The 26,909-nt window shown below is 37.0% G+C and overlaps 1 protein-coding gene across 1 annotated transcript in view; it reads left to right on the top strand.

The window, feature by feature from the left end:
* Positions 1 to 26,909, top strand: part of UGGT1 (UDP-glucose glycoprotein glucosyltransferase 1) — a 112,871-nt gene that overhangs the window by 38,039 nt on the left and 47,923 nt on the right. Inside the window, exons 16-18 of the mRNA XM_043894221.1 lie at positions 797 to 932; positions 2,868 to 2,999; positions 14,675 to 14,839. Of these exons, the coding sequence (XP_043750156.1) occupies positions 797 to 932; positions 2,868 to 2,999; positions 14,675 to 14,839 (433 nt within the window). The remainder of the gene's footprint in view (positions 1 to 796; positions 933 to 2,867; positions 3,000 to 14,674; positions 14,840 to 26,909) is intronic.

Here is a 26,909-nt window from a genome sequence, read left to right as displayed (position 1 = left end):
GGCTTATCTTCAGTCTCTTAGCAGTTTCTTTTGCAGAACAGAAATTTTTAATTTAAATGGAGTCCAGCATACCCAGTTCTTTTTGTTGTGGGTGATGCTTTTGGGGTTAGACCCAAGAAATTATTGCCAAACCCAGGATCACCTAATTTTATCCTGTGTTATTTTCTATGAGTTTTACAATTTTGTGTTTTACATTTATGTCTGTGATCCATTTTAGTTAAAGACTGGCCGTTTTTCATTGCTTTTGCTCTGAGATGGAGCCTAGTGGCCTCTATAATCACCAATGCATATTTTTTTTGCCAATCTGTAAATGTGTGATGGTGTCTCTTTGTGGTTTGTTCCTTTAAGTTTTAAAATGTAATTAACTTTGGGTATAGCTTTTTACTTAATGACAGTAGTAAAAATTTTAATGCTTTCCATTTGCCTATGATGTTCATATTGCTGGGGTGAATCTCAAAATCCACCCCACCCATGTATGTTTTCACATTCTGAGAATTTTCACTTCTAATTTTGATTTAAAAACAGAACGAAATCTCCATCTAAAACTATAGCAATACCTTATATGTTAGTGATGGTCTCATTTCATGATCTTGAAACAACTTGCTTCAATAGTTATAGTCTAAGCCACCTTTGGGAACTTGCTTTTTTTATTCTTAAGTGACGAATGCCTTTGCCAACCATGTTAAAGAATGATGTGAACTGTGTTTTGTAAGACGATGCCTTTCCTTTTTTTGACTGGTTTCATTCTTTGAGATGTTTCATTTGCTTCTTTTTGCTCATCCCTTTCTCCCCCCAGACTTGGTTTAATCTTTGTAGTTAACGACTCTGAAGATGTTGATGGGATGCAAGATGCTGGAGTGGCTATTCTGAGAGCGTATAACTATGTTGCACAAGAAGTGGATGATTATCATGCCTTCCAAATTCTGACACATGTATGTTTTTGTTCAAAATGGTGAATAATTTCTAAAAATCTAACTTACTCTCAGAAACAGTATGTGGTAAGGGGATTCTATATTTCTGGAACGAGAACAAGGTAAATTATTCACAAACTTTATGCATTTTATATGTTAGGAGTTGCCTTTATTGATACACTAATATTAATAAATGTTAATAATAGATTGTTGAGATTTCAGCTAAGATTCCTTAGATACTAATTCCTTAGATACTAAATACATTAATATATCTTAGTCTTCTGCCTTTAGGCAATTTGAAATCCTGATTAATGCCTTTTGGTAACTGTGATGTTCTCTACTTGTTTAAAAAACTTAACTTTTTTTCCTTTTAAGACCATCATGATATTTTCATTAGGAATCCATTTAATATTCAAGTCATAAAATTCTTATTATCTGTTTTCTCTATTTTTAGCTGGAAACTCTGAAATGTTCTGAATTATATTTATGTATTTTGAGATACTTGCTCAAGTTCAGAGAATTCTCCTTGTTTTTTTTTCTTTCTATTTTTGAGTATTAAAAGTTTATAAGTAGTAGTTGTTTTTTTTACAGATTAGTGTTAATTATTTAAAAGCTATTTTAAAGCAGTTGATTTTCACCACTTCTATTTTACCTGTAATCATGGTGGCAGCCTGCTGTTTATTATGCTTGTTTTGTCTATTGTTTAGAGATTCAGTCAGGGGCTTTTTTTTAATTAATTGAAGTGTTCCTTTATGTATTTGGCCAAGCTTTATTAAAGATGCACCCTTTACAAAGAAGAGTAAGGTCTCCCCCATCCTCCAACACCTTACGATCTATTGGGGGACACCTCCACAGAGGTGGTTTGGTTCTGTGTAGCGCCGCTGGCTGCAGCAGCATGAAGACCTCACTGCACTTGGAGTGAGGGTGTTCTTGTGGAGTGTAAAGTTGTCTCAGCTCTGCACAGGCGAACAAACAGGAGTCAGTGAACAATGACTGCAGATCAGAGGTAGTGACTCCAAGTTGTTAGCATGACTTGAACGGAATATTGTGAGTGCAGAGTGGAGAAGGGAACCTAGTCATTGAGCCCATTAGGCTGGGTAACAGGTATCCGGGTCTAGAGTTAAACTCCAATCCAACTGAAAAACCTCATTTTGATGCGTATAATGGAGATGGATCTGATGAAGGGTGGAGAAAGTGGCAGAAGTAGTAGTTGATGAGCTGTTGCTGTGACCTCTGTAAGAAATAAGGGTGGACCCATGATTAGCAGTAGGCTGTGGAGAATGAAACAGGTTCGTGTGAAGTTACTGAGGATAAGGGGTTTAAAGTCTGCTTTTTAAAGTTTTTTCCCCTCATAGCTATGTGTATGAGGGAAAGGATAGTGAGTTTTCTTTTTCTTTTTAGTCACAAAAGGAAAAAGAATATGTTTGTTATTAAAATTTTTAAAAAATAATATTGCAACGTCAGTTAAAAATCTCTTCTCTCCTCTCCTTAATTCTGCTCCCTGAAGGCAGCCACTATTAAAAGCTTGCTTAGTATATCCTACATATGCTTAACTATATGCACAGACACAGTTTTGTTGTTTGTTTTATGTCTGCCTTTTACAAACAGGGATTATGCCATACATATTTTGAAACTCTTTTCCCCTTAAACATCATAGACATTATTTCAAGGATTACTTATAAGTATTCAGATTTTTTAAAAATTAACAGATTTTTGCATTTTGGACTTTTAATGTGAGTATGAACTGACTGAGTTATTTTACGAATATATAGTTTCTAACTTAAGAAGGCCTAAGGAAGTATACAGAAAAGGGAGAATTGCTAATATGTCCCATTTGCTCTTTAAGAGAAATAGCTATTGTTTTTTTTTCCCTCTGCATTTTGAAATCTTTTGTAATAAGTACTCTGAAATTTGGATTTGAAAGTGTAGTTGGTTACTTGGTTTTTCTTTCTTTAGATGTATAACAAAGTAAGGACTGGAGAAAGACTGAAAGTTGAACATGTGGTCACTGTCCTGGAGAAGAAATATCCATATGTGGAAGTGAATAGCATTTTGGGAATTGACTCTGCTTATGATCAGAATCGGAAGGTAAACATTCTCTGGTGTTTCTCATCTGACTGCAACACTATGCTTTCCTTACCTCCCCTTATTATTGAAAGTGAAAGTCACTCAGTTGTGTCTGACTCTTTGCGACCGCATGGATTATACAGTCTATGGAATTCTCATAGGCCAGAATACTGGAGTGGGTAGCCTTTCCCTTCTCCAGGGTGTCTTCCCAACCCAGGGATCGAACCCAGGTCTCCTGCGTTGCAGGTGGATTCTTTACCAGCTGAGCCACCAGGATTTTTATTAATATAGCTGGTGGTGGTGGTGAAATATTTAGATACTTACCATTTTAAAAATTTAGAAACCAGATCACTTTTTTATCTTTGCAAATATAGTTTATTTTTCAATTTTGTGAATGTATCACTGATCTTTAGCTGGTCTATTAACTATTAAATTGAAAAATAATTTATCTTTATCATGCAGTGGTAGTACTTATGTGATTTATGTTCCAGATAAAAGCTGTTGCATATATATGATGTATGCTTGTCAGGGCATGATGCATAGCCTAATGTATGTCATGTGTTTAATTGTTTAGGCTAAAGGTGGGAATGCAATAAGAAATGTAATAAACAGAATGGCAAAGTCTGATATTAAAGATATAGGGAAATATTTTAAAATCTTTATTTAAAGATAATAATGAGACATGTAAATACAGTGAAGGACCTTTATTGCAAACAGTAACATGGTGTTGGTTTAATGGACTGGAACCTCGTGGTCTGGAGTTGACGATGAGAAAGTGAAAGTAGGAAAGAGGCTAATATTCCCTGGGTTAAGCAGCCGGCTTTCACGCTCCAGGGAATCAGCCAGAAATAGAGAGAGAGAAAGAAAGAAAGGAAGAAAGAAAGACACGGGGACCAAAGCTCTGATGGAGCAAAGGTGTTTTAATCAACATGGTGTGGGCATATATACTGTCTTACAAGGTAGTTATTCTCAGCAAAGATAAAGATTAAAATTCCAGACTTACAAAACACAAGGCTATCCCTATTAAGGAGAGAAGAGGGTACTTATCACCGTAATGAGAAACTAACAAAGGAAATGCCTGGATTCCTCAGCCCTGGGAAAGGCGTGCCTCTCCTCTTAATTCCTGAATATTCAGGAATTAATAAGGGCCAAAGGTTTCCTGACAGATCGGAAACAGCACACAGGAAGCCTCCTGTTAAATGCTTCCTGACAACATGGTGGTTAGTTTATTGAAAATAAATGTTAAGGCAAGGAATCAAAATCTGTTTCTGAAACAATTTAAAACAGTAAGAGTATATTTATTTACCAACTTTTTTCATTTCTTTGAATGAAACACAAGACATTTGATTCATCTGCTTGGAGATCTGAGCTATCATTTCATTAGAAACCATACTGATAATGAATGCATTGTTTATAATTACTCTTTTATCTGAGTACAGAATCCTAGATTCTATAATTTCCCTCTCAGGTTTTATGCACACCCAGTTTAGCACCAGTTGTTTTTAGCCTTTCACTTTTTTGTTTTTCTCATCATTCGGTTTATTTTCATTTTCTCCCTTCCTCTCATTTAATTTAACTTAATATAATTTTATTAAGGTAACATTGATTTATAACATTATATAAGTTTCTTGTGTACAACATTTTATTTCTACTTCTGTGTGCCCTACAACTTGCTCACCAAAAATTTAGTTTCCATCCATCACTGTACAGTTGATCCTATTTAGTCATTTCTTCCCCTCCAGTATCCACTACTTTGTTACATGTTTGTTTTTGTTTGGTTTGTTCATTTATTTTGTTTTGCTTGTTTATTAGATTTTTATCTTTAACATATAAGTGGAATCCTGTGGTATTTGTCCTGTTCCATCTGACTTATTTCACTTAGCTTATTAACTTCAAGGTCCATCCATGTTGTCACAAATGGCAAGATTTCATCTTCTTTTTATGGCTGAGTAGCAGTCTACTCTTGCCTGGAAAATCCCATGAATGGAGGAGCCTGGTAGGCTGCAGTCCATGGGGTCGCTAAGAGTCGGACACGACTGAGTGACTTCACTTTCATTTTTCACTTTCATGCACTGCAGAAGGAAATGGCAACCCACTCCAGTGTTCTTGCCTGGGGAATCCCAGGGACGGGGGAGCCTGGTGGGCTGCCATCTATGGGGTCGCACAGAGTCGGACACGACTGAAGTCACTTAGCAGCAGCAGCAGTCTATAGCATGTGTGTGTGTATCTCATATCTTTATCCATTCATCTGTTGATGGACACTTGCGTTGTTTCTGTATCTTGGCCGTTGTAAACAGTGTCATGATGAACATAGAAGTGCATATATTTTTTTGCATTAGTATTTTCATTTTCTTTGGATAAATAACCAAAAGTGGAATTATTGAATCATATGCTAGTTCTATTCTTAACTTTTCTGAGGAATCTCCATGCTGTTGTTCATAGTGGCTGCACTGGTTTACATTCCAACAGTGCAAGAGAATTCCCTTTACTCCACATCAATTCAATTCAGTTGCTCAATTGTGTCTGACTCTTTACGACCCTGTGGACTATAGCACACCAGGCATCCCTGTCCATCACCAACTCCCGGAGTTTACGCAAACTCGTCTCCATTGAGTCAGTGATGCCATCCAACCATCTCACATACTTACCAGAATTTTTTGTTGTCTGTCTTTTTTACAGTAGTCATTTTGGCAAGTGTGTGGTGATAGCTCGCTGTGGTTTTGATTTGTATTCCATGATGATTAGTGATATTGAACATCTCTTCATGTCCTGTTGGCCATCTGTATGTTTTTGGAAAAATGTCTATTCAGGTCTCTGCTAATTTTTTAATCAGGTTGTTTTTGTTGTTGGTGGTGGTGTTTTGAGTTGTTTGAGATCTTTATATATATTTTGCATATTAATCTCTTATTGGATATTATTTGCAAATATCTCTCATTTTGTAGGTAGTTTTTTCATTTTAGTGACTTCTTTTCTTTTTTTTTTGCTGTGCAGAAGCTTTTTTCGTTTGATATAATCCCATTTGTTTATTTTTACTTCTGTTTTCCTTGCCTGAGTAGACATATCTAGAAAAATATTGCTAAGACCAATGTTAATGAGCATATTGCCTTTCTTTTTTCTTGGAGTTTTGGGGTTTCAGGTTTTACATTAAAGTTTTTGATTCATTTTGAATTAATTTTTGTATATGGTATGAGACAGTGGTTTAGTTTCTTTCTTTTTTTTTGCATGTGGCTGTTCATTTTTCCCAACACCATTTGTTGAAGAAACTATCATTGTTCCATTGTATGTTTTTTGCCCCTTTGTCATAAATTGTCCCTATATATTTGGTTTTGTTTCTGGGCTGTTATTTCTTGTTCCATTGATCTATGTATCTGTTTTCCTGCCAGTGCCATGCTGTTTGGATTACTATGGCTTTGTAATATAATTGGAAGTTCGGAAGTATGATACCTCCAGCTTTGTTGTTTTTCTCAGGATTGTTTTGGCTATTTAGGGTCTTTTATATTTCTGTATAAATTCAGAATTTTTGTTCTATTTCTATGAAAAATGTTCTTGAGATTTCAATAGGGACTGCATTGCATCTGTAATATAAATTGCCTTAGGTAATACAAATGTTTTAACAGGGTTAATTTTTCCAATCTGTGAGCATGAAATATCTTTCCATTTATTTGTGTCTTCTTCAGTTTTTTCAACAATCTTACAGTTTTCACTGTGTTACAGGTCATTCACCCACCTGGTTAAATTTGTTCCTAGGTGTTCTATTGTTTTTGTTGTGATTATAAATGTTAATTTCTCTTTGTGCTTAGCATATAGAAATGCAACATATTTTATATGTTTTTATATCTTATAGTTTTACTGCATTTGTTTATTATTCCTAATAATTTTTTAGTGCAATCTTTACAGTTTTTTACACATAAAATCATGTCATTTGCAAATAGTAATGGTTATTGGGCTGGTCAGAAAGTTCCTTTGGTTTTTAAGTAAAAATAAAAACCATGTTTTCATTTTCACTGAGAACTTTATTGAACAGCATATTTACCATTTTGTTCCACTACCTTCTGCCATTTTTGAGGCAACTTCATGATTCCATCTTCCCAAAACTTTTTATTGTTTTGAGCAAGGAACTGTTCCAGGTGCCTTTTATAGCCTTTCAGGAAATGGAGACTTTTTTCATTAAGAAAATTTTGCAAAGACTGAAATAAATGGAAATCCGAAGGTGCAATGTCTGGAGAATCCAGCAGATGAACCAGAACTTCCCAGTCAAACTACAATAGTTTTTGCCTGGTCATTAAAGAAACTCGTGGCCTTGCATTATCCTAGTGGAAGATTATGCATTTTCTCTTGACTAATTTGGATGCTTTTTGTTGACTGCTACTTTCAATTGGTCTAATTGGGAATAGTACTTGTTAGAATTAACTGTTTGGTTTGCTGGAAGGAGCTCATAATAGAGGACTCCCTTCTAATCCCACTGTATATACAATCTCACCTTTTTTGGATGAAGACTGGCCTTTGGTGTGGTTGGTGGTGATTCCTTGATCTCTTCCATTCCACATTATTGTGTAATATCCACTTTTTATCACCTGTCACAATTTGTTTTAAAAGCGGAATGTTTTCATTACAAATAGAGAATCACATGCAGAAATATAGTCAAGAAGGTTTTATTCACTTGTGTGGAACCCAAACATCAAAGCAATTAATGTAATCAAGCTGGTGCAAAATGATTTTCAATGCTTGATTTGGATATTTTTAGTATGTCAGCTATTTCCCTTTCTCAATTTATGTCTTAATTTGATTGCTGTCAGCTTCAACTGGTCTACCCAACTGTGGAGAATTGTCTGGTGAGAAATCTCCAGCACAAAATTTTGCAAACCACTTTTGACACACAGTCATGGCACATTCCACATTCTCCATACACTGCACAAATCTTCTTTTGAGTTTCAGTTGTGTTTTTACCTTTCTGAATAAAGCATAATTACGTCAGAAAGGTTGCTTTTTTCCTCCCATCTTCAGTATTAAAGTGGCTATGCAAAAACTCACCAATATTGATAAGTTTTTTAAGAAATCCTTGCTGATGGGACAACTGTCACAATATGGTCTATTAAAATTGTTTCAAACAAAGTTAAGACAACTGAACACTACTATAGCTTCCTCTGCTCTCTTCTGGTTTCCCCTTGAATAGTGTATCTTTTTTATCCTCTCTTTCACTTTTGAGTCTTTTTGTATTCTTAAAGCAACAATAAGTAGGCTTATATAGTTGGGTCTTATTTTTTAATCTGTCCAGCCATTTTATACCTTTTGATTGGAGAATTTAATACAGTAACAGTGATTATTGATAGGTAAGGGACATATAATACCATTTCATTAGTTATTTGAGGCTGATTTGTATTTCCTGTGTTTTTCTTCCTCTCTTGCTGCCTCCCTTTGTGAACTGATGATTTTCCATAATGGTATGCTTTGGTTACTTTCTCTTTATCATTCGTGAACCTACTGTAGATTTTTGTTTTGTGGTCACTACGAGTCTTACATAAAATATTTTGTAGATACTAACAGTCTCTTTTATGTTGATGCTTTAACTTTGATCACTTATAAAAACTACTTTCGTTCCCTCCTCCTTTTTATTTTGGACATCACAATTTAATTCTATATTGTAAGTGCTGTGCTGTGCTTAGTCGCTCAGTCGTATTTGACTCTTTGTGACTCTATGGAATAGCCCACCAGGCTCCTCTGTCCATGGGGGTTCTCCAGGCAAGAATACTGGAGTGGGTTGCCCTGCCCTCCTCCAGGGGATCTTCCCAACCCAGGGATTGAACCCAGGTCTGCTGCATTGCAGGCAGATTCTTTACCATGTATATTTAATAGCAAATTATTACAGCCTTAGTTACTTTTAAAACTTTTTTTTTTTTTTTGCTTTTCATCAGCATATTCTTTATATTGAAAAACAGAAAGATGGAGTTTCATGTGTAAACTGCATCATCTTTAGAGGGGAATTCTAGTGACTCTGTGTTCTCTTTGAGTGTGGAGGTCATTGCTACAAAATTCATGGTTGAGGGCTCTCTCATGCTTCATCTGAATACTCTTGTCATTGTAGAGTTAAGTTTCTTTAATTTCTTTTTTCTCTGATGCCCTCTGACTGTATAATTGCAAAATTTCTTTTAACTTGTAGATTTTTTTCCTTTACTTGCTTTCACTCTGATGTTAATGTTATATTTTTTTTTTTTTTTTTTTTCTTGTTATATTGTTTTTTATTTCATTCATTATATTCTTCAGTTCCAGAATTTCTGTTTGGTTCTTTTTTATGCTCTCTCTCTCTTTGTTAAAATTCTAATTTTGTCTGTGTATTGTTTTCTTCATTTTACTGAATTGTCTTTCTGTGTCTTGTAGCTCATTGAGTTTCCCTGTGTAACAGCTATTTTGAATTCCTTATTGTGTAAATTGCAGATTTTCATGTCTTCAAGATTGGTTACTGGAGGATTACTGTGATCCTTAGGTAATGTTATAGTTTCTTGAATAATTTTTATATTTGTTGCATTTTTATGTTGTTACCAGAAGTAGTCACTTCTCCCAGTCTTTGCTCTCTGCTTTGGGAGAAAAATACCTTTCATTCCATCCTTGTTAGGAATTCTGAGGCTTTCTCAGAACATCTGTGGGTACCCCTACTCTATGCTATTGTTCCCTCTTGTGCAGATTTCTGAAGCTTGTTTAACTCCTCTTGATTCTACAGTGCCCCAGGCTGGGTGCTGACAGGCCTCTGTTTTTTGTTTTTTCCAAAGTGGCACTACAGCTCAAATTTTTGTCTGTTTCTGGCCCACGGATGTGGACTGGCTTTCTGTATGTCCTCATTAGCCATTGGTGAAGTTCACTCTTCCTGCCATTATCAGGATTGTATACTGGGAGCCAGCCAATGTGTGCAGGTTTATGTGGGTAAAGGTGTGTAGAGCACTGTAGGGTGCCCATGAGCCATCTGGGGGGGATCTGTGAATGAGATGTCCTGGGTGGCTCTTAGGTGAGCTTCTTGATGCAGTAAGTAGGATCTGCCTTCCTTAAATGCCAGAAGAGCACTGTCTGCTGCTCTCCCAGCCTCTTCCCACTTGGTGAAGCTGCTCATAATTCTGTGTTCTGGATAGGGCCGAACAGAAATGAGCCTCTTTGCCAGCATCTCACATAGCTGGGGAAGCTGAGTGCTCAGTCCCTTGCTCTTACTTCCCCTGTAGAAGAGATTGTAGGCTCAGAAGATCTCTTGTGTCCTTAAGCAGTGCTGACTTGGGAGGAGAGTGATATGAATAAAGTCAGACTGTTTCTCTTAGTCTTGCCAGTGTGTCCAGTGGACAAAGTCCTGGAACTTCTCTGCTGGAAACCTAGACCTTCTTTGGCATCTTATCCATGGGTGATTGCTTAAGATAGTTCTTCCCAGGAGTTCCCTGGAGCCAGCTCAAAGGCCAGTGCAGAGGCCACAGCCATTGTCAAGGTCCGTCTGCCTGTTCCCTGCTGCATAGGTGGGCAACACTTCTCCCAGGCCACTTGGCATTTGGTGCTGGATTCCAGAGCTCCCACAAAGACACTTTTCCCTGTGGATGGTTGCCAAATCATTGCTTTTCTGTGAGGGAGGCACGAATGAGGGATGTCTTATTCAGTCATGAAACTGATATCACTCCTTTGCATGCATGCTCAGTCACGTACTTGTGTCCAACTCTTTGCCACCCCATGGACTGTAGCCTGCCAGGCTCCTCTGTCCATGGGGTTATCCTGGCAAGAATACTGGAGTGGGTTTTCATTTCCTCCTCCAGGGGATCTTCCTGACCTAGGGATCGAGCCCACATCTCCTGCATCTCCTGTATTGGCAGGTGGATTCTTAACAGCTGAGCCACCTGGGAAGCCCCCAAATCACTCCTGCCTCAGTGTTAAATCTCCTTAGTTTCAGGAATATCCAGTTGGGTCTGAAGTTAAAGCTGGTCATGAAGGCTACTCAGTTTAGAGTGAACATGTTTCCATTATTGTATTGCAACCTTTTGTTCAGTCACTTTCCTTTTATTTTTTAATAAAATAATATTGGTATGGGCACGTGCTGGTGGTTTTTTTTTTCACACTTTCACAACCAACATGAGTAGTACTCTGTAGAAAAAGAAAAAGTGAAATAAAGAAGGGCCACTTTGAGAATATTTGAGGAAATTAATGGAATTTTCTCATATTTCACATTTGGAAAATGTTTAACTTTAATTTTCTATCATTCTGTTGAAGAAAAAGTATGTGTTGCCTTTTTTTATTGTGGGTGATTGCTATATCAAAAGGAATTGCTTGAAAACATTGAATAATGTTTTCATAATGTGGACAAATAATGTGGACAAATTGGAGGAAAGGATTTTTTTTTAATATTTATAATATATTTTATTAATAACATATTCTTTAATGATACATATGCAGAGTTGGATGTATTAGAGATGAAGGACATATTCTATAATATTAATGGCTTTAAAGCATAATAATGTGAGGAGTATTAAGCTTCTAGGGCATGGATTACCAGTACCTTGATACCTGTCCTGTATGGTAAAGCCTCCCAACTTGCCTTTTTAAACTTGAAAAGGCATATGTTAATAGACTGCTAGAACAATGCTTGAAACATAATTGTTACGTTAAAAGAAATCATAACATTCTAAAATTTACCTCTTATGATCAGTTTATCCTGTGCAACAGATAATCGGTTATTACATCTTCTTGAATTTTCATTTATATTCAAATGAATAATTCACTCTTGAAATACAGGCTTTCAGTGATAGCTAATATAAATACATAGATACAAAAATGATAAGAAAATAGCATACTATTTTGCTGTCATGTTTCTTCCATATAGTGCATAATTAGCAAGCACTATTAAAGAAATACCTACTTCTGAAGAAAAATATATTAAATCTAAAGCTCTGATTTCATTTAGCAGATTATACATTGATTGAAAAATGAAGAAACTCTCACAACCAATATTGGCTTTGTGTATATGTGTGAAAAATGTTTCAAGAAGCAGTCTCCACTGCAATAAATTTGAGGTGATCATTCTTTTACGTCTATTGATATAGAAATTGATCAATAAAAGAGATAGATATCATTAAGAATTTAACATTTAGCTCCTTACATTTATAAAACAGTTTCATCTAAATAAGTTGTATAATCTGTATCTGTATGCGTGTGTGCTAAGTTGCTTCAGATTTGTCAGCTCTTTTTGGACTATAGCCTGCCAGGCTCCTCTGTCCATAGGATTCTCCAGACAAGAATCCTGGAGTGGGTAGCCATTCCCTTCTCCAGGGGATCTTTCTGACCCAGGGATCGAACCCAGGTTTCCTGTACTACAGCAGATTCTTTACTGTCTGAGTCACCAGGGAAGCCCAATCTGTATGTAACTTTCCCTAAATAAGGTTCACAGAAAATGGTATTTTCACATGGTGTCTTTTATGTACTGAAATCTTGATTTTGCTGAAGAATCAAGTGAGAGTATCACAGACCCAGCTCCTCAGTCGTTTCTCCCATTTGACCATTTGCCTCATCTGTACTGGTTAGCGGGCCTTCTCATATAAACAGGTCATAATTTCCTAGCTAAGTAATTGCATACTTTCAAGAGAAGGTTATTGTGAGATTCCCAGAAGTCCTAAGAATCTAATGATCAGTAAGATTTTTTAATTTTTTAAGATTTTTGCAGGACATGTACCCTTCATATGAAAAAGCCCAAGGAAAATAGATTTTTTGAAAAGAAGGAATAAGTGCATGTTTTTTAAAGGAGAAATGAGTACAATTGGCAAATGTTATTATACTTACAAATATCTGAGTCTTTTGCTATAAATCTAAAGCATTGTTATCTTCCGTGTTTGATATCTGAAAGAAGTAATTGTTTCTAAAACTAGGGAGTACAATTAAAGTAGATCTTTTGAACCGAAGAGCATATAGTCTGATAGGTGCATATTTGTATCTTTTAAAGCCAAAGTAAGAAAAGTTCTAAATTATTCATGCCAACATTTTACCGCTGGCAGATTAACTCTGAGTCTTTATTAATCTCAGTTATCTTTTATGAATGACTCATTTGTGACTCTGTAATCAGTGTTTCAAAATTGTGTATAATTAGCATTTTTAGTGATCTGTTTCTAGAAACTCTCATATATAAGTTTTAAGTGTGACTTGGATTATTGGCCTGCATTCTCTTGTTTAGTCTGATAATCTTTTTGCAGGTTGTGAAAGTGGAAAGTCAAAGCATCTCTCTCCCACTCTTGACTTTTTACTCAATTACCACTTTTAGAGAAAGCTAATGTTACTTACTTCCTATTGTCACTGAGAATTATAATGTGGGTTTTGTTTTGTTTTCATGGGGAATCCATCAGTAAATTTTCAGAGCTCAAAGTATATTAAAATTGGGTGTCTAGGAACTTCTTTGAAATAGGTGAGATGTCAAAGAACAGAATTAATGTAAGTTCTGGGGGGTGTACATTTGAAAAGTTTTAACAAGGGTATAGACAAATGGCAGAGATCAACCTAGAATGGTATAGAGAAATGGTGTAGAGAAATGGTGAGATCGCAGTCTTTCTCACAGTGCCCTATTATAGTCCATCGTAGAAGTCTGTAGTATCATTTACCACAGTGGCTAGATCTGAAACTAAGCTTATGACTGGTATTAGTTACCACATTTTTCTATTCGTGCTATCTAAAAAAGGTTATATACTTTGAATTTCTGCTATTTTCAGAAAATATCAATTATAAGGTGTTTAACAAGAATGTCTTATGAACTTTTTATGTCTTGGATAGTAACATAGTTTTTACTCTAAAAACTTAGTCTTGAGTCTGTGGTTGGTATCTGGAGGAATGTACCTTATATTGACTGTTGGAAAAGTCTCAGATATATTTGTTCACCTGGTATTTCCCTGCCAAGGATCTTCTTCTGTCCTTGAGAAGAAAAAAAAGATTGAGCTTAGTACATTGTACTAAGTATTAAGTACTAGTACACTGTACATTGTACAGTACATATAGAGTGATTTTTGGAGCACTGTCTTTTCACCAGCCTTGTTTTGGTTTCGGTAGGTGTAATTTCTTTTTTAGTGATATGGACCCTTTTAAATTTAGAATTGGATGTAAATATTTTATCTCAGGTTATCTGCCTGGGAGCACTAATAATTTATGACAATCTATAGTAGTGCCACCCATTATGGTAGCCTCTGGTCACATGGGCTTTTAAAATGGAAATTTATTAGTTTCCTATGCTCAATAGCTACATGTGGCTAGTGGCTACTGCATTGAATGGTGAAGGTAGAATATTTCCATCACTGCAGAAAGGTCTGTTCTGTAGTTTGGGCTGTAGTGTATATAATTCAGATCTGTTAGCCTGGGCTGCCTAAAATTACCCTCATCCCCACCTTCAACCACTTCTTGATTTGTAAGGTTTTGTGGTTTTATTAAAACTCAGTAATTTAAATTCAGATTTACCTAGTAGGATGTTAACTATGATGTTCTTTATATATATATTGAAATTAATTTTTATTGAAGTATAGGTGATTTACAATGTTGTGTTAGTTTTTTTATATATTTTTAAAAGAATTTTTCTATAGTTATCTCTTGGGTTCTATATTTCTGTTGATTTTTTTTCTTGTTAGAACATGTATGTGTGAAAAATATGCTTTGTTCCATTTTTCTCAGGAATGACAAAAATATACTATTTTTGGTCCCATGTGTTTCAGGAAGCAAGAAGTTACTATGAGCAGACTGGAGTTGGTCCACTGCCTGTTGTCCTATTCAATGGAATGCCCTTTGAAAAGGAGCAGCTAGACCCTGATGAGTTGGAAACCATTACAATGCACAAAATCCTAGAGACCACAACTTTCTTTCAAAGAGCAGTGTACTTGGTAAGCAGTGTTTCAGATTTTGAAAGATTTTGAAAGAGAATGGTTTGCTTAAATTTTTGTAGTCTCTGTATTAGGCAGTAAAATTCTTTTAAGTATCACTGTTTTCTGTACCACTCTCAACTGATTTGTAGACTCCCAGCAAATTCTGGGAAATATTCATGAGACGTCTGTACATTGTTTTTGAAATAACTTATTGGCTTTAAGATTAAATTTTATACTAAAAATTCTGAAGAACTTAGCCATTCTAAGAAACATTTATTCTGCTTCTAAGGAATTTTGACATAGAGAAATTGAAATATGCCATATGTGTGTGTGTGTGTAGTTATTGTTGACATACGGCTTAACGTGCCATAAAAGTCAACCTTTTAAGGTGGACATGCGGTAGGTTTTAGTATATACACAGAATTATGCAGCTGTCACCATTGTCTAATTTCAGAGCATTATTACCCCTGGAATAAACCTGACACCCAGTAGCAATTGCTTCTCATTATCCCCTACCCTACCCCCTGGCAACCATCAATCTGTTTTCAGTCTGTGTGGATTTGCCTATTTGGATAGCTTATATAAAGGGATTCATGTAATATATGGTTTTTGTGATTAATTTCTTTTACTTAGCATAATGTTTTCAAGATTTATCCTTGTTGGAGCATATGTCAATACTTCATTCCTTTTTATCACCAAATAATAGTTCCTCCAATGGACAGACCACGTTTTGTTTGTGCATTCATCAGTTGATGCATATTTGGGTTATTGCCACTTTGAGGCTACTGTGAATAATGCTGCTGCGCTAAGCGATCATGTAAAAGTTTTTCTATAGACATGTTCTCAATTGTCTTGGGTATATACCTAGGAGTGGAATTGCGTGCCCATATAGTTCTATTTTTAACAGTAATTCTGTTTTTAAGAGAGCTGCCAGACTGTTTTCCAAAGCAGCTGCACACTTAAACATTCCTATCAGCAATGTATACACGTTCCATTTTCTGTAATTGGTATTGTCTGTCTCTTTGATTATAGGCTGGTGGGTGTGAAGTGATATCTCATGGTGGTTTTGATCTGCATTACTCAAACATGAGTGATGTTAAGCGTTGTTTCCTGTGCTTATTCACCATTTATTTCCTCTTTGGAGAAATGTCTATTCAGATTATTTGCCTGTTTTTAATTGGGTTATTTGTTTTATTAATGTTGAGTTATAAGAGTTATTTATGTATTCTGGATATGAATTACTTATTATATGTATATAATTGTCAAATATTTTCTCTCATTTTCTGGTTTGTATTTTTACTTTTTGGTAGTGTCAGTTTACTTTTTTAGTTGTTGCTTGTACTATTTGTATCATATGTAAGAAACCCTTACTTAATCCTAGGTAATGAAGATTTCTATGTTTTCTTCTGAGTATTTTATAGTTATTTCTCTTAATGTTTAGTTCTTTGATCCATCTTCAGGTAGTTTTTGTATTTGGAGTGAGGTAGGAGTCCATCTCTTTTTCCATGTCCAATTTGAGACATGCAGCTGGATATCTTTTTGACTATTCAGTTAGCTGCCCCAGTATCCTTTTTGAAAAGAATAGCCTTTCACTGTTAAATTTGTCATGGTACCCATGTCAAAAATAAATTGCCCACTAATGTATAGGTCTGTTTTTAGACCATCTGTTGTTTCCATTAACCTACTTTTCCTATTTAAGTACCTCCCAGTCTTGATTATTGTCATAATCAAGTGTGAGTTTTCCAACTTTCTGTTTTTCTGTTTTTAAGAATGTTTGACTCTTCTGTGAATATTAAATGTGTAAACATATGAATGTGAAATATATAAGTGTATACTGAAGCAGTCACTATGATAGCAAAGAATGAGAAATAATTTAAATATCCAACAATATGGTGGAACACAATGCAGCCATTAAAAAGACATTAACTAAGACTATCTAAAAACATGTCTACAACGTGTTGCCATGTACCAGCAAATGAATTATATAAGATAGTGTGGCTAGGCTGATCTTATTACTGTGTATATGTGAATGTGTCTGGGTAGGTGACGTAAGTATATGTGTGTGTGTGTGCGTGTGTGTGTGTGTGTGTGTGTGTGTGTGTTAGGCTGGAAATGTGCTTAGTCACTCAGTCATGTCCAACTCTTTGTGACCCTGTGGACTGTAGCCTGCCAGGCTCCTCTGTCCTTGGGAATTCTCCAGGCAAGAATACTGGAGTGGGTTGTAGTGCTCTCCTCCAGGGGATCTTCCCAACCTAGGGATTGAACCCAGGTCTCCCGGATTGCAGGCAGATTCTTTACCATCTGAGCCACCAGGGAAGCCGAGGCTGGAAATAAATAACTCAGATGAACAGCTTTTTCATGGACAGCATGGCGAGATCATGGATGATTGTTTTTCTTTGAACTCTTCTGTATTTACCATATTTTCATCAATGAATATGTACTATGGTGCTAATTTGAAGTAAAGAAGTTTTTAAAAAAGCCCTAGCATTTTTACCACCTGACAGGAAAACTGCTCAAGCATAGAGAAAAACAATTGCTTTACAGTTTTAAGATTGAAATTATATTTAAGAAAATCAGATTTGAGTTCAAAGTGAGCTTCAGACAAGATAATTATGTGCCCACTTCCCTGGTGGCTCAGACGGTAAAAGCATCTGCATACAATGCAGGAGACCTGGGTTCGATCCCTGGGTCAGGAAGATCCCCTGGAGAAGGAAATGGCAACCCACTCCAGTATTCTTGCCTGGAAAATCCCATGGATGGAGGAGCCTGGTGGGCTACAGTCCATGGGGTCGTAAAGAGTCGGACATGACTGAGCGGCTTCACTACACTTGTGGTTTTAAAACTCATTGTGTAGTTTTGAATATACGTTACAAATTTCAACTCACTATTTGCTAAAATGAATAGTTTTAGAAAGGAACTTTTCCAAATCACATTGATTTAAATGAACACCTTTGGTTTTCAATCTACTCTTTTCTTTTTTATTTTTTTTTGTTTTTTTTTTAATTTTTAAATTTTTTATTAGTTGGAGGCTAATTACTTCACAACATTTCAGTGGGTTTTGTCATACATTGATATGAATCAGCCATTCAATCTACTCTTTTCACTGGGCTCCTCTCTGTGGTCAGACATGCCCCTTCTGCCATTTTGCATCAGGCCAGCTTACAAGACAGTTGTCTATAAAATTTGTAAAATCTCTAGTGAAATTTGATTAACTAAAACCTTAATTAATCAGTCATGTAGGTCTTTGTTTTTTAGGAGAAAGATCAAAGAAAGAGGAAATAAAATATTAGAGACTTAAAGCCGACAAAAAGCCCCTAAAACTCAGCTTTACACGTATGCTTTGTGCTTGTTCCATATTCAGATGAATCTTAAAATTCCAAACACAAAGAAACTTGAAAAAGCAGTTGAAAGAAAATTAACATAGCCCCAAATCTCTGATTTAGCCACCATGTTACCAGTCTTTAATGCATACACAAAGCACATGCATGCACATGTGTATATATATTCATATATCTGGGAGGAAGGTGATGGCTGGAGGTGGTCCTTTTCTCCTGGAAGTTTGTACCTGGAGTATTAATATTTGAAATGTACTGACAGTTTTTAGTTTCTGGAGATGGAGGCATCATTTCTCCTTTGGAGTAGACTTCTAATGTTTCTAGAAAAAGTCCCAGTCTGGGCTGTTTAGTTCCAAAATATAAAGGACTTAGCTCGTATACTGAGAGAAAATGTCAAGGTCACCATAAATATGACTTGCTGTATACTGTGACGTGGCTACTAATGGAAACAAGGCTATTCTTTAGCCTGACTGTGCCCTTAATGCATTGGGGAAATGATTTTTATATAAATAAAACTTAGAATTGGACTGTTAGTATTCCTTAAAAAAAAAAAGAAGAAGATTTGGCTCTTCTGTGTCCCTTTCAATTCTCTAGGAATCTTAAAATAAGCTTGTCAGTTTCTACCAAAGAGAGGCCATTGGGATTTTAATAGAAATTGTGTTGAATCTGTAGATCAATTTGGGGACTGTTGACATCTTAACAATAGTGAATCTTCCAACCCATGAATGTAGGATGTATTTCCATTTACTATCTTTTAATGATGTTTCATAGTTTTCAGTGAAGAAGTCTTATACTTTTGTTAAACTTATTGCTTAGTATTTTATATTTTATTCTTTTTGATGCTATTGTAAATGCAATTGTTTCTTTAATTTTGGGGTCGTTTATTTGTAGTGAATAGAAATGCAATTGATTTTTGTATATTGATCTTATATGCTACAAACACGTTGAGCTTGTTTATTAGTTCTATTAGTTTTTTGTGTGGGTGTGTGTAGATTTCTTAACATTTTCTGTATAGAAAACATTGTCATCTTTCAAATGACAATGGCATGTCTAGAGTGGAACTCTTGAGTTTTTCCTACTTATAGTATGTTACGTTTTGTTTTGTTTTTTACAACAAATTACGGTATTTCTACTCTCTGAGTTTTCTGCTTTTCAAGACAACAAAATATGACTTACTGTACAGATATTTCAGGACCCCAAAGCATTGTATAGACAGAAAAAACCTCAGTATACTTAAGGATTCTCAGTGGCTTGAGAGGGAAATCAAGGTCTGGCATTCTTATAAATGATGATTATTAAGACTGATGAAATGGAAAGACTCAAATGATTTGTCAGTTTTGAGCTGTGTATTTAATTATTTAAAAATTCTCGTGGTTATTTATAAAAGTAAAAAAAAATCTCCTGTATATAGTCATCCATCTACAAGTAGGTAATTGCTGTTTTAAGTTTCTTCTGAGTTGTTCTGGAACTTTTTTGTATCTGTATGCTAACAATGAAAATTTACTCCTTCCTAACCCTTATTCAAAGTGGTAACAAATTATTAATACATAACTATACTCTACCTTGGTTTTTTTCACTTAATATTATAAGTCTTTCTAATTTGGTATATAGAGTATTCTCAGTTTTTTTAAGATAGCCATATAGTGTTTCATTAGTTGGTCTCAGGAAGCAATTTTGCCCCGCTTGGCAGCACATTTGGCAATGTATGGAGATATTTTTCGTTGTCATAGTTCAGGGAGGAAAGAGGTACTACTGGCTTCTTGTGGGAATGAGTCAGGCATGCTGCTAAACCTCTTGGAATGCTCGGGACGTCCCTTCCCTTCCAAAACAGCAGGATATCACCTCCCTTTCCAAAGAGTTATCTAGTCCAAAATGTCAATAGTGCCGATATTGAAAAACCATTCTGTGGCTATACCGTCACTGTGTTTCTCAGATATGTAAGTTAACATTTTGAACTTTTTACCCTTTATTTCTTCTATTAGTCTTTTGGTTTGTGATGACTTCTGACACCACACAGCCCAGAGTTAGGACATAGTCCTAACAGATTAAGGACATAGTTCTTCACAAGATTGTCTTTGTTTTAGACACTAGACACAAGTTCAGAGATCCTCAGGCCACCCTTACTTATGATCAAGTAGCTACGAATGCAGGTGTCCCCTCAGTTATGATAATTTGCTGGAATGGCTTACAGAACTCAGAATAGTGTGGTTTTTACACTTAGCATTATTAAAGTAATAGAATATGTATCAGAGCCAGCTGAAGGCTGAGGTGCACACAGCAAAGCTTCGGAAGGTTCCAAATGTAAATATTCTATGTATTTTCCCTATGACGCCAGGTTATATTATCCTTCCAGCTCTTTGATGTGGGATATAATTGTTCTGCAGTTTGTGGGTCGTCTGCTTGGTGGCTCTGTGGTGGGGCTAATGGGGACCTCCTCCAAGAGGGCTTATGCCACAGGCTGTGTGACCCAGATCGGTTGTATGCAGAGCCTCTGCCTCTGTGACAGGCCCCTGTTGACCTGCACCTCCACAGGAGACACTCAAACGCAGTTCTGGCTCAGTCTCTGTGGGGTCTCTGGGTCCTGGTATGCACAAGGTTTTGTTTGAGCCCTGCAAGCATCTCTGGTGGGTATGGAGTTTGATTCTAAATGTGGTTTTGCAACTCCTACCATCTTGCTGGGGCTTCTCATTTGCCCCTGGACGTGGGGTACCTTTTTTTGCTGGGATCCAACATTCTCCTGTCACTGGTGGTTCAGCAGTGAGTTATAAAAAGAAAAACAAATGCAGAAGGCAAAATGGTTGTCTGAGGAGGCCATACAAATAGCTGAGAAAAGAAGAGAAGCTAAAGGGAAAGGAGAAAAGGAAGATACACCCATTTGAATACAGAGTTCCCAAAAATAGCAAGGAGAGATAAGAAAGCCTTCCTCAGTGATCAATGCAAAGAAATAGAGGAAAGCAATAGAATGGGAAAGTCTAGAGATCACTTCAAGAAAATTAGAGATACCAAGGGAACATTTCATGCAAAGATGGGTACAATAAAGGACAGAAATGATATGGACCTAACAGAAGCAGAAGTATGAAGAAGAGGAGGCAAGAATACACAGAAGAACTATACAAAAATGATCTTTACAACCCAGATAACCATGATGGTGTTATCACTCACCTAGAGCCAGACATCCTGGAATGTGAAGTCAAGTGGGCCTTAGAAAGCATCACTACGAACAAAGCTAGTGGAGGTGATAGAATTCCATCTGAGCTATTTCAAATCCTAAAAGATGATGCTGTGAAGGTGCTGCACTCAATATGTCAGCAAATTTGGAAAACTCAGCAGTGGCCATACGACTGGAAGAGGTCAGCTTTCATTCCAGTCCCAAAAAAGGCAATGCCAAAGAATGTTCAAACTACCGCACAATTGCACTCATCCCAGATGCTAGCAAAGTAATGCTCAAAATTCTACAAGCCAAACTTCAGCAGTACATGAACCTTGAACTTCCAGATGTTCAAGCTGGTTTTAGAAAAGGCAGAGGAACCAGAGATCAAATTGCCAACATCCATTGGATCCTCGAAAAAGCAAGCAAGTTCCAGAAAAACATCTACTTCTGCTTTATTGACTATGCCAAAGCCTTTGATTGTGTAGATCACAACAAACTATGGAAAATTCTGAAAGAGATGGGAATACCAGACCACCTTACCTGCCTCCTGAGAAGTCTGTATGCAGGTCAAGAAGCAACAGTTAGAACTGGACATGGAACAACAGATTGGTTCCAGATTGGGAAAGGAGTACGTCAGGACTGTACATTGTCACCCTGCTTACTTAACTTATATGCAGAATACATCATGTGAAATGCTGGGCTGGATGAAGCACAAGCTGGAATCAAGATTGCTGGGAGAAGTATCAATAACCTCAGAAACACAGATGACAGCACCCTTACGGCAGAAAGTGAAGAAGAACTAAAGAGCCTCTTGATGAAAGTGAAAGAGGAGAGTTAAAAAGCTGACTTAAAACTCAGAATTCAAAAAATGAAGATCATGGCATCCAGTCCCATCACTCCATCACAAGTAGATGGGGAAACAAGGAAACAGTGTCAGACTTATTTTTTGGGGCTGCAAAATCACTGCAGATGGTGACTGCAGCCATAAAATTAAAAGACGCTTGCTCCTTGGAAGAAAAGTTATGACCAACCTAGACAGCATATTAAAAAGCAGAGAGATTACTTTGCCGACAAAGGTTTGTCTAGCCAAAGCTATGGTTTTTCCAGTGGTCGTGTATGGATGTGAGAGTTGAACTGAAAGCTGAGCACCAAGAATTGAACTTGAATGCTTTTGAACTGTGGTGTTGGAGAAGACTCTTGAGAGTCCCTTGGACTGCAGGGAGATCCAACCAGTCCATCCTAAAGGAAATCAGTCCTGAATATTCATTGGAAGGACTGATGCTGAAGCTGAAGCTCCAATACTTTGACTACCTGATGCAAAGAACTGACTCCTTGGAAAAGACTCTGATGCTGGGAAAGACTGAAGGCAGGAGGGGAACGGGATGACAGAGGATGAGATGGTTGGATGGCATCACCGATTCAATGGACATGAGTTTGGGTGAACTCTTGGAGTTGGTGATGGACAGGGAGGCCTGTCATGCTGCAGTCCAAACGGTTGCAAGGAGTAGGACACGACTGGGCAACTGAACTGACTGAACATGTCGGGTATTGCCATCCAGGGAAGTTCAGTCAAGTTTTGGTATCCAAAGTTTTTACTGGGGCCTCCTTACGTAGCTGCTGATCAAAAGCTTTTAGGTTTAATTAGGTCCCCAGTTGTTTTTTTGTTTTTATTTTTATTATTTTAGGGTCAAAAAAGATCTTGCTGTCATTTATGTCAGAGAGTCTTTTTTGTGTGTTTTCCTTTAAGAGTTTTATAGTGTCTGGTCTATATACATTTAGGTCTTTAATCCATTTTGAGTTTATTTTTGTGTATGGTATTAGGTAGTATTCTAATTTCATTCTTTTACATGTAGCTGTCCAGATTTCCCAGCACCACTGATCGAAGAGGCTGTCTTTTCTCCACTGTCTGTTCCTGCCTCTTTTGTCATAGATTAGGTAACACAGGCATGTGGGTTTATCTTTGTGCATTCTATTCTGTACCGTTGGTCTATCGTTCTGATTTTGTGCCAGTACCATATTGTTTTGATTACTGTAACTTTGTAGTATCATTTGAAGTCAAGAAATCTGATTCTTCCTCCTCCATTTTTCTTTCTCAAGATTACTTTGGCTATCCAGAATCTTTCGTGTTTCCATACAATTTGTAGAATTCTTTGTTGCAACTCTGACGAATACCATTGGTAATTTGATAGGAATTGCATTGAATCTGTAGATTGCTTAGGTAGTATATTCATTTTCACTACAATGAGTCTTCCAATCCAAGAACATGATATATTTTTCATTCTGTTTGTGTCCTCTTTTGATTTATTTCATCAGTGTTTTATAGTTCTCAGAGTTCAGGTATTTTACTTCCTTAGGTAGATTTATTTCTTAGTATTTTATTCTTTTTATTGCGATGGTAAATGGGATTGTTTCCTTAATCTCTCTGTCTATTCTTTTGTTGTTAGGAATGCAAGTAATTTCTGTGCACTAATTTTGTACCTTGATAACTTTGCTTCTGTTTCATTGACTATGCTAAAGCCTTTGACTGTGTGGATCACAACAAACTGGAAAATTCTTAAAGAGATGGGAACGCCAGACCACCTTACCTGCCGCCTAAGAAACCTGTATGCAGGTCAAGAAGCAACAGTTAGAACTGGATATGGAACGGACTGATTCCAAATTGGGAAAGGAGTACATAAAGGCTGTATATTGTTACTCTGCTTATTTAACTTATATAGAGAATACATCATGTGAAATACTGGGCTGGATGAATCACAAGCTGGAATCAAGATTGCCAGGCAAAATATCAACCTTAGATATGCCACACTAACGGCAGAAAGTGAAGAGGAACTTAAGAGCCTCTTGATGAGGGTGAAAGAGGAGAGTGAAAAAGCTGGCTTAAAACTCAGCATTCAAAAAATGAAGATCATGGCATTTAGTCCCATCGCTTCATGGCAAATAGATAGGGAAACAATGGAAATAGTGACAGACTTTATTTTCTTTGGCTGCAAAATCACTGCAGATGGTGACTGAAGCCATGATAAAAGATGCTTGCTTCTAGGAAGAAAAACTATGACAGACCTAGACAGCATATTAGAAAGCAGAGGCATCACTTTGCTGACAAGGATCCATCTACTCAAAGCTATGGTTTTTCTAGTAGTCATGTATGGGTGTGAGAATTGGACCATAAAGAAGGCTGAGTAATGAAGAATTGATGCTTTTGAACTGTGGTGCTGCGGATGACTCCTGAGAGTCCCTTGGACACAAGGAGATCAAACCAGTCAATTCTCAAGAAAATCAGCCCTGAATATTCACTGGAAGGGCTGATGCTGATGCTCCAGTATTTTGGCCACTTGATGTGAGGAGCTGTCTCATTGGGAAATACCCTCATGCTGGGAGAGATTGAAGGCAAAAGGAGAAACGGGCGAGAGAGGATGGAATGGTTGGATGGCATTCATTGACTCAGTGGCATGAGTTTGAGAAAACTCCGGGAGATAGTGGAGGACAGGGGAGCCTGGTGTGCTGTAGTCCATGGGGTTGCAGTCCAGAGTCGGACATCACTCAGTGACTGAACAACAGCAGCAGCCTCACCATATTCACTGATTAGTTCCAGTAGTTTTCTGGTGGAATCTTAAAGGATTTTCTGTAAACAATGACAGTTTTACTTCTTTTCCAATTTGTCATCCTTTTATTTCTTTTTCTTCTCTGGTTGCCATGATGAGGACTTCCAAAACTATGTTGAGTAAGAGTGGTGAGAGTGGCCGTTGTTGTCTTGTTCCTGATCTTAGGGGAAATGCTTTCAGCTTTTCACCATTGAGAATGATGTTTACTGTGGGTTTGTCATATCTGGTCTTCATTATGTTGAGGTAGGTTCTCTGTATGCTCATTTTCTGGAGAGTTTTTTTTTAATTATTATTATTATAAATGGGTGTTGAACTTTGTCAAAAGCTTTCTCTACACCTTTGAGATGATCATATGATTTTTACTCTGTGTTAATATGATAGAACACATTGCTTGATTTGCATATATTGAAGAATCTTTGCGTTCTGGGATACGCAGATGTGTGAGATTCAAAGTGTGTATAGAGGTATAAATGAAGCAAAATTGTCACTTAAACATTCCTGTTCCTCACTGTTCATTTTTCTTTCTGCAAACAATCACTGTGTGTGTGTGTGTGTGTGTGTGTGTGTGTTTGTAGGTGAGCTCCATTTGAAGGTATGTATAATTTTGATAGATGTTGCCAAATTGCCCTCCTTCAGTTAGGCTTTTATAATAGAGACCAAAGTTATATACATGGGCTTACATCTATACTGAGTCATCGAGTACCTTTGTAAGTCTTTTGAATTGTGTAGTTGGTTTGCTGCTGCTGGTGCTAAGTCGCTTCACTTGTGTCCGACTCTGTGCGACCCCAAAGACGGAAGCCAACCAGGCTCCCGTCCCTGGGATTCTCCAGGCAAGAACACTGGAGTGGGTTGCCATTTCCTTCTCCAGTACATGAAAGTGAAAAGTGAAAGTGAAGTCGCTCAGCCGTGTCCGACTCTTAGTGACCCCATGGACTGCAGCCTACCAGGCTCCGCCATCCATGGGATTTTCCAGGCAAGAGTACTGGAGTGGGGTGCCATTGCCTTCTCCGGTAGTTGGTTTGTATGCTCATTATTGGCTTGTAGTTTGAGATTTCATATGTGAGTTATTGCTCTTGAGATAAGTAGCCACAGAAGATGCCTGAATGGATTTTTTAAAGACTTGACTGTGTATATTTGATTCACATCTGTTTCCCCTGAAAATCATGTTGAAGTACGGTTTTATATGAAATATTTTCAGTGTGAAAGTTTATAAGTTTCCACAGCTACATATACTAGATCACCTTCATGAAGTACAAGTATTTCTATAACATGAGAAGTATGAAAGGGAGGAGTTAATGATACATGATTTCTTCTTCCCCAGTGTAATCGTGACCCTAGAAATACAGGATTATTTGGATGCCTGAGTTTGAAAAAGGCTTGGGGTAATTTTTTTTTTTTTTTTCAAAGTATATTAACTGCTTTAGTGGAGTCATTTGCTTTCTTCTTAAAGAGAAGCTTACTGTGAGTAGGTCTCAAGATGGATTTTTGCTTGTGTTAACTCCAGTTTCTCAAGCTGGCTTGTCTCTGTGGCAAAATTGAACAAACATGGGTTTGCATTTCATATGCACTTCTCATTAGCTCTGTGGCTCTGAGTAAGTCATTTAACCTTTCTGTACCACATCTAGCTCACATTGTTGAACAGATTAGAAATACTGTGCATAAAGAGTCTTGCTTGGCAACGACAGGAACCTATAATGGGGTAACTTTTATTTTTAGCTGTTACTAGTATGTCAGAAGATAATATAAAGTTAGTGAGTTCTTAGTTCCTAATAAACTGCTATTGATCAATAGCTCAGTGGGTAAAGAATCCGCCTGCAACGCAGGAGATGCAGGAGACACAGGTTTGATCCCTAGGTTAGGAAGATCTCTTGGAGGAGGAAATGGCAACCCACTCCAGTATTCTTGCCTAGAAAATTCCCTGGACAGAGGAGCCTGGTGGGCTACAGTCCATGGTACCACAAAGAGTCTGACACGACTGAGTGACTGAACACTACTCATAT

This window comes from Cervus elaphus, chromosome 33, assembly GCF_910594005.1.
Source record: "Cervus elaphus chromosome 33, mCerEla1.1, whole genome shotgun sequence".
In the NCBI taxonomy this organism is placed as follows: Eukaryota; Metazoa; Chordata; class Mammalia; order Artiodactyla; family Cervidae; genus Cervus; species Cervus elaphus.
The sequence above is the reverse complement of the archived record's forward strand: the minus strand, read 5'-3'. Positions and strand labels throughout refer to the sequence as shown.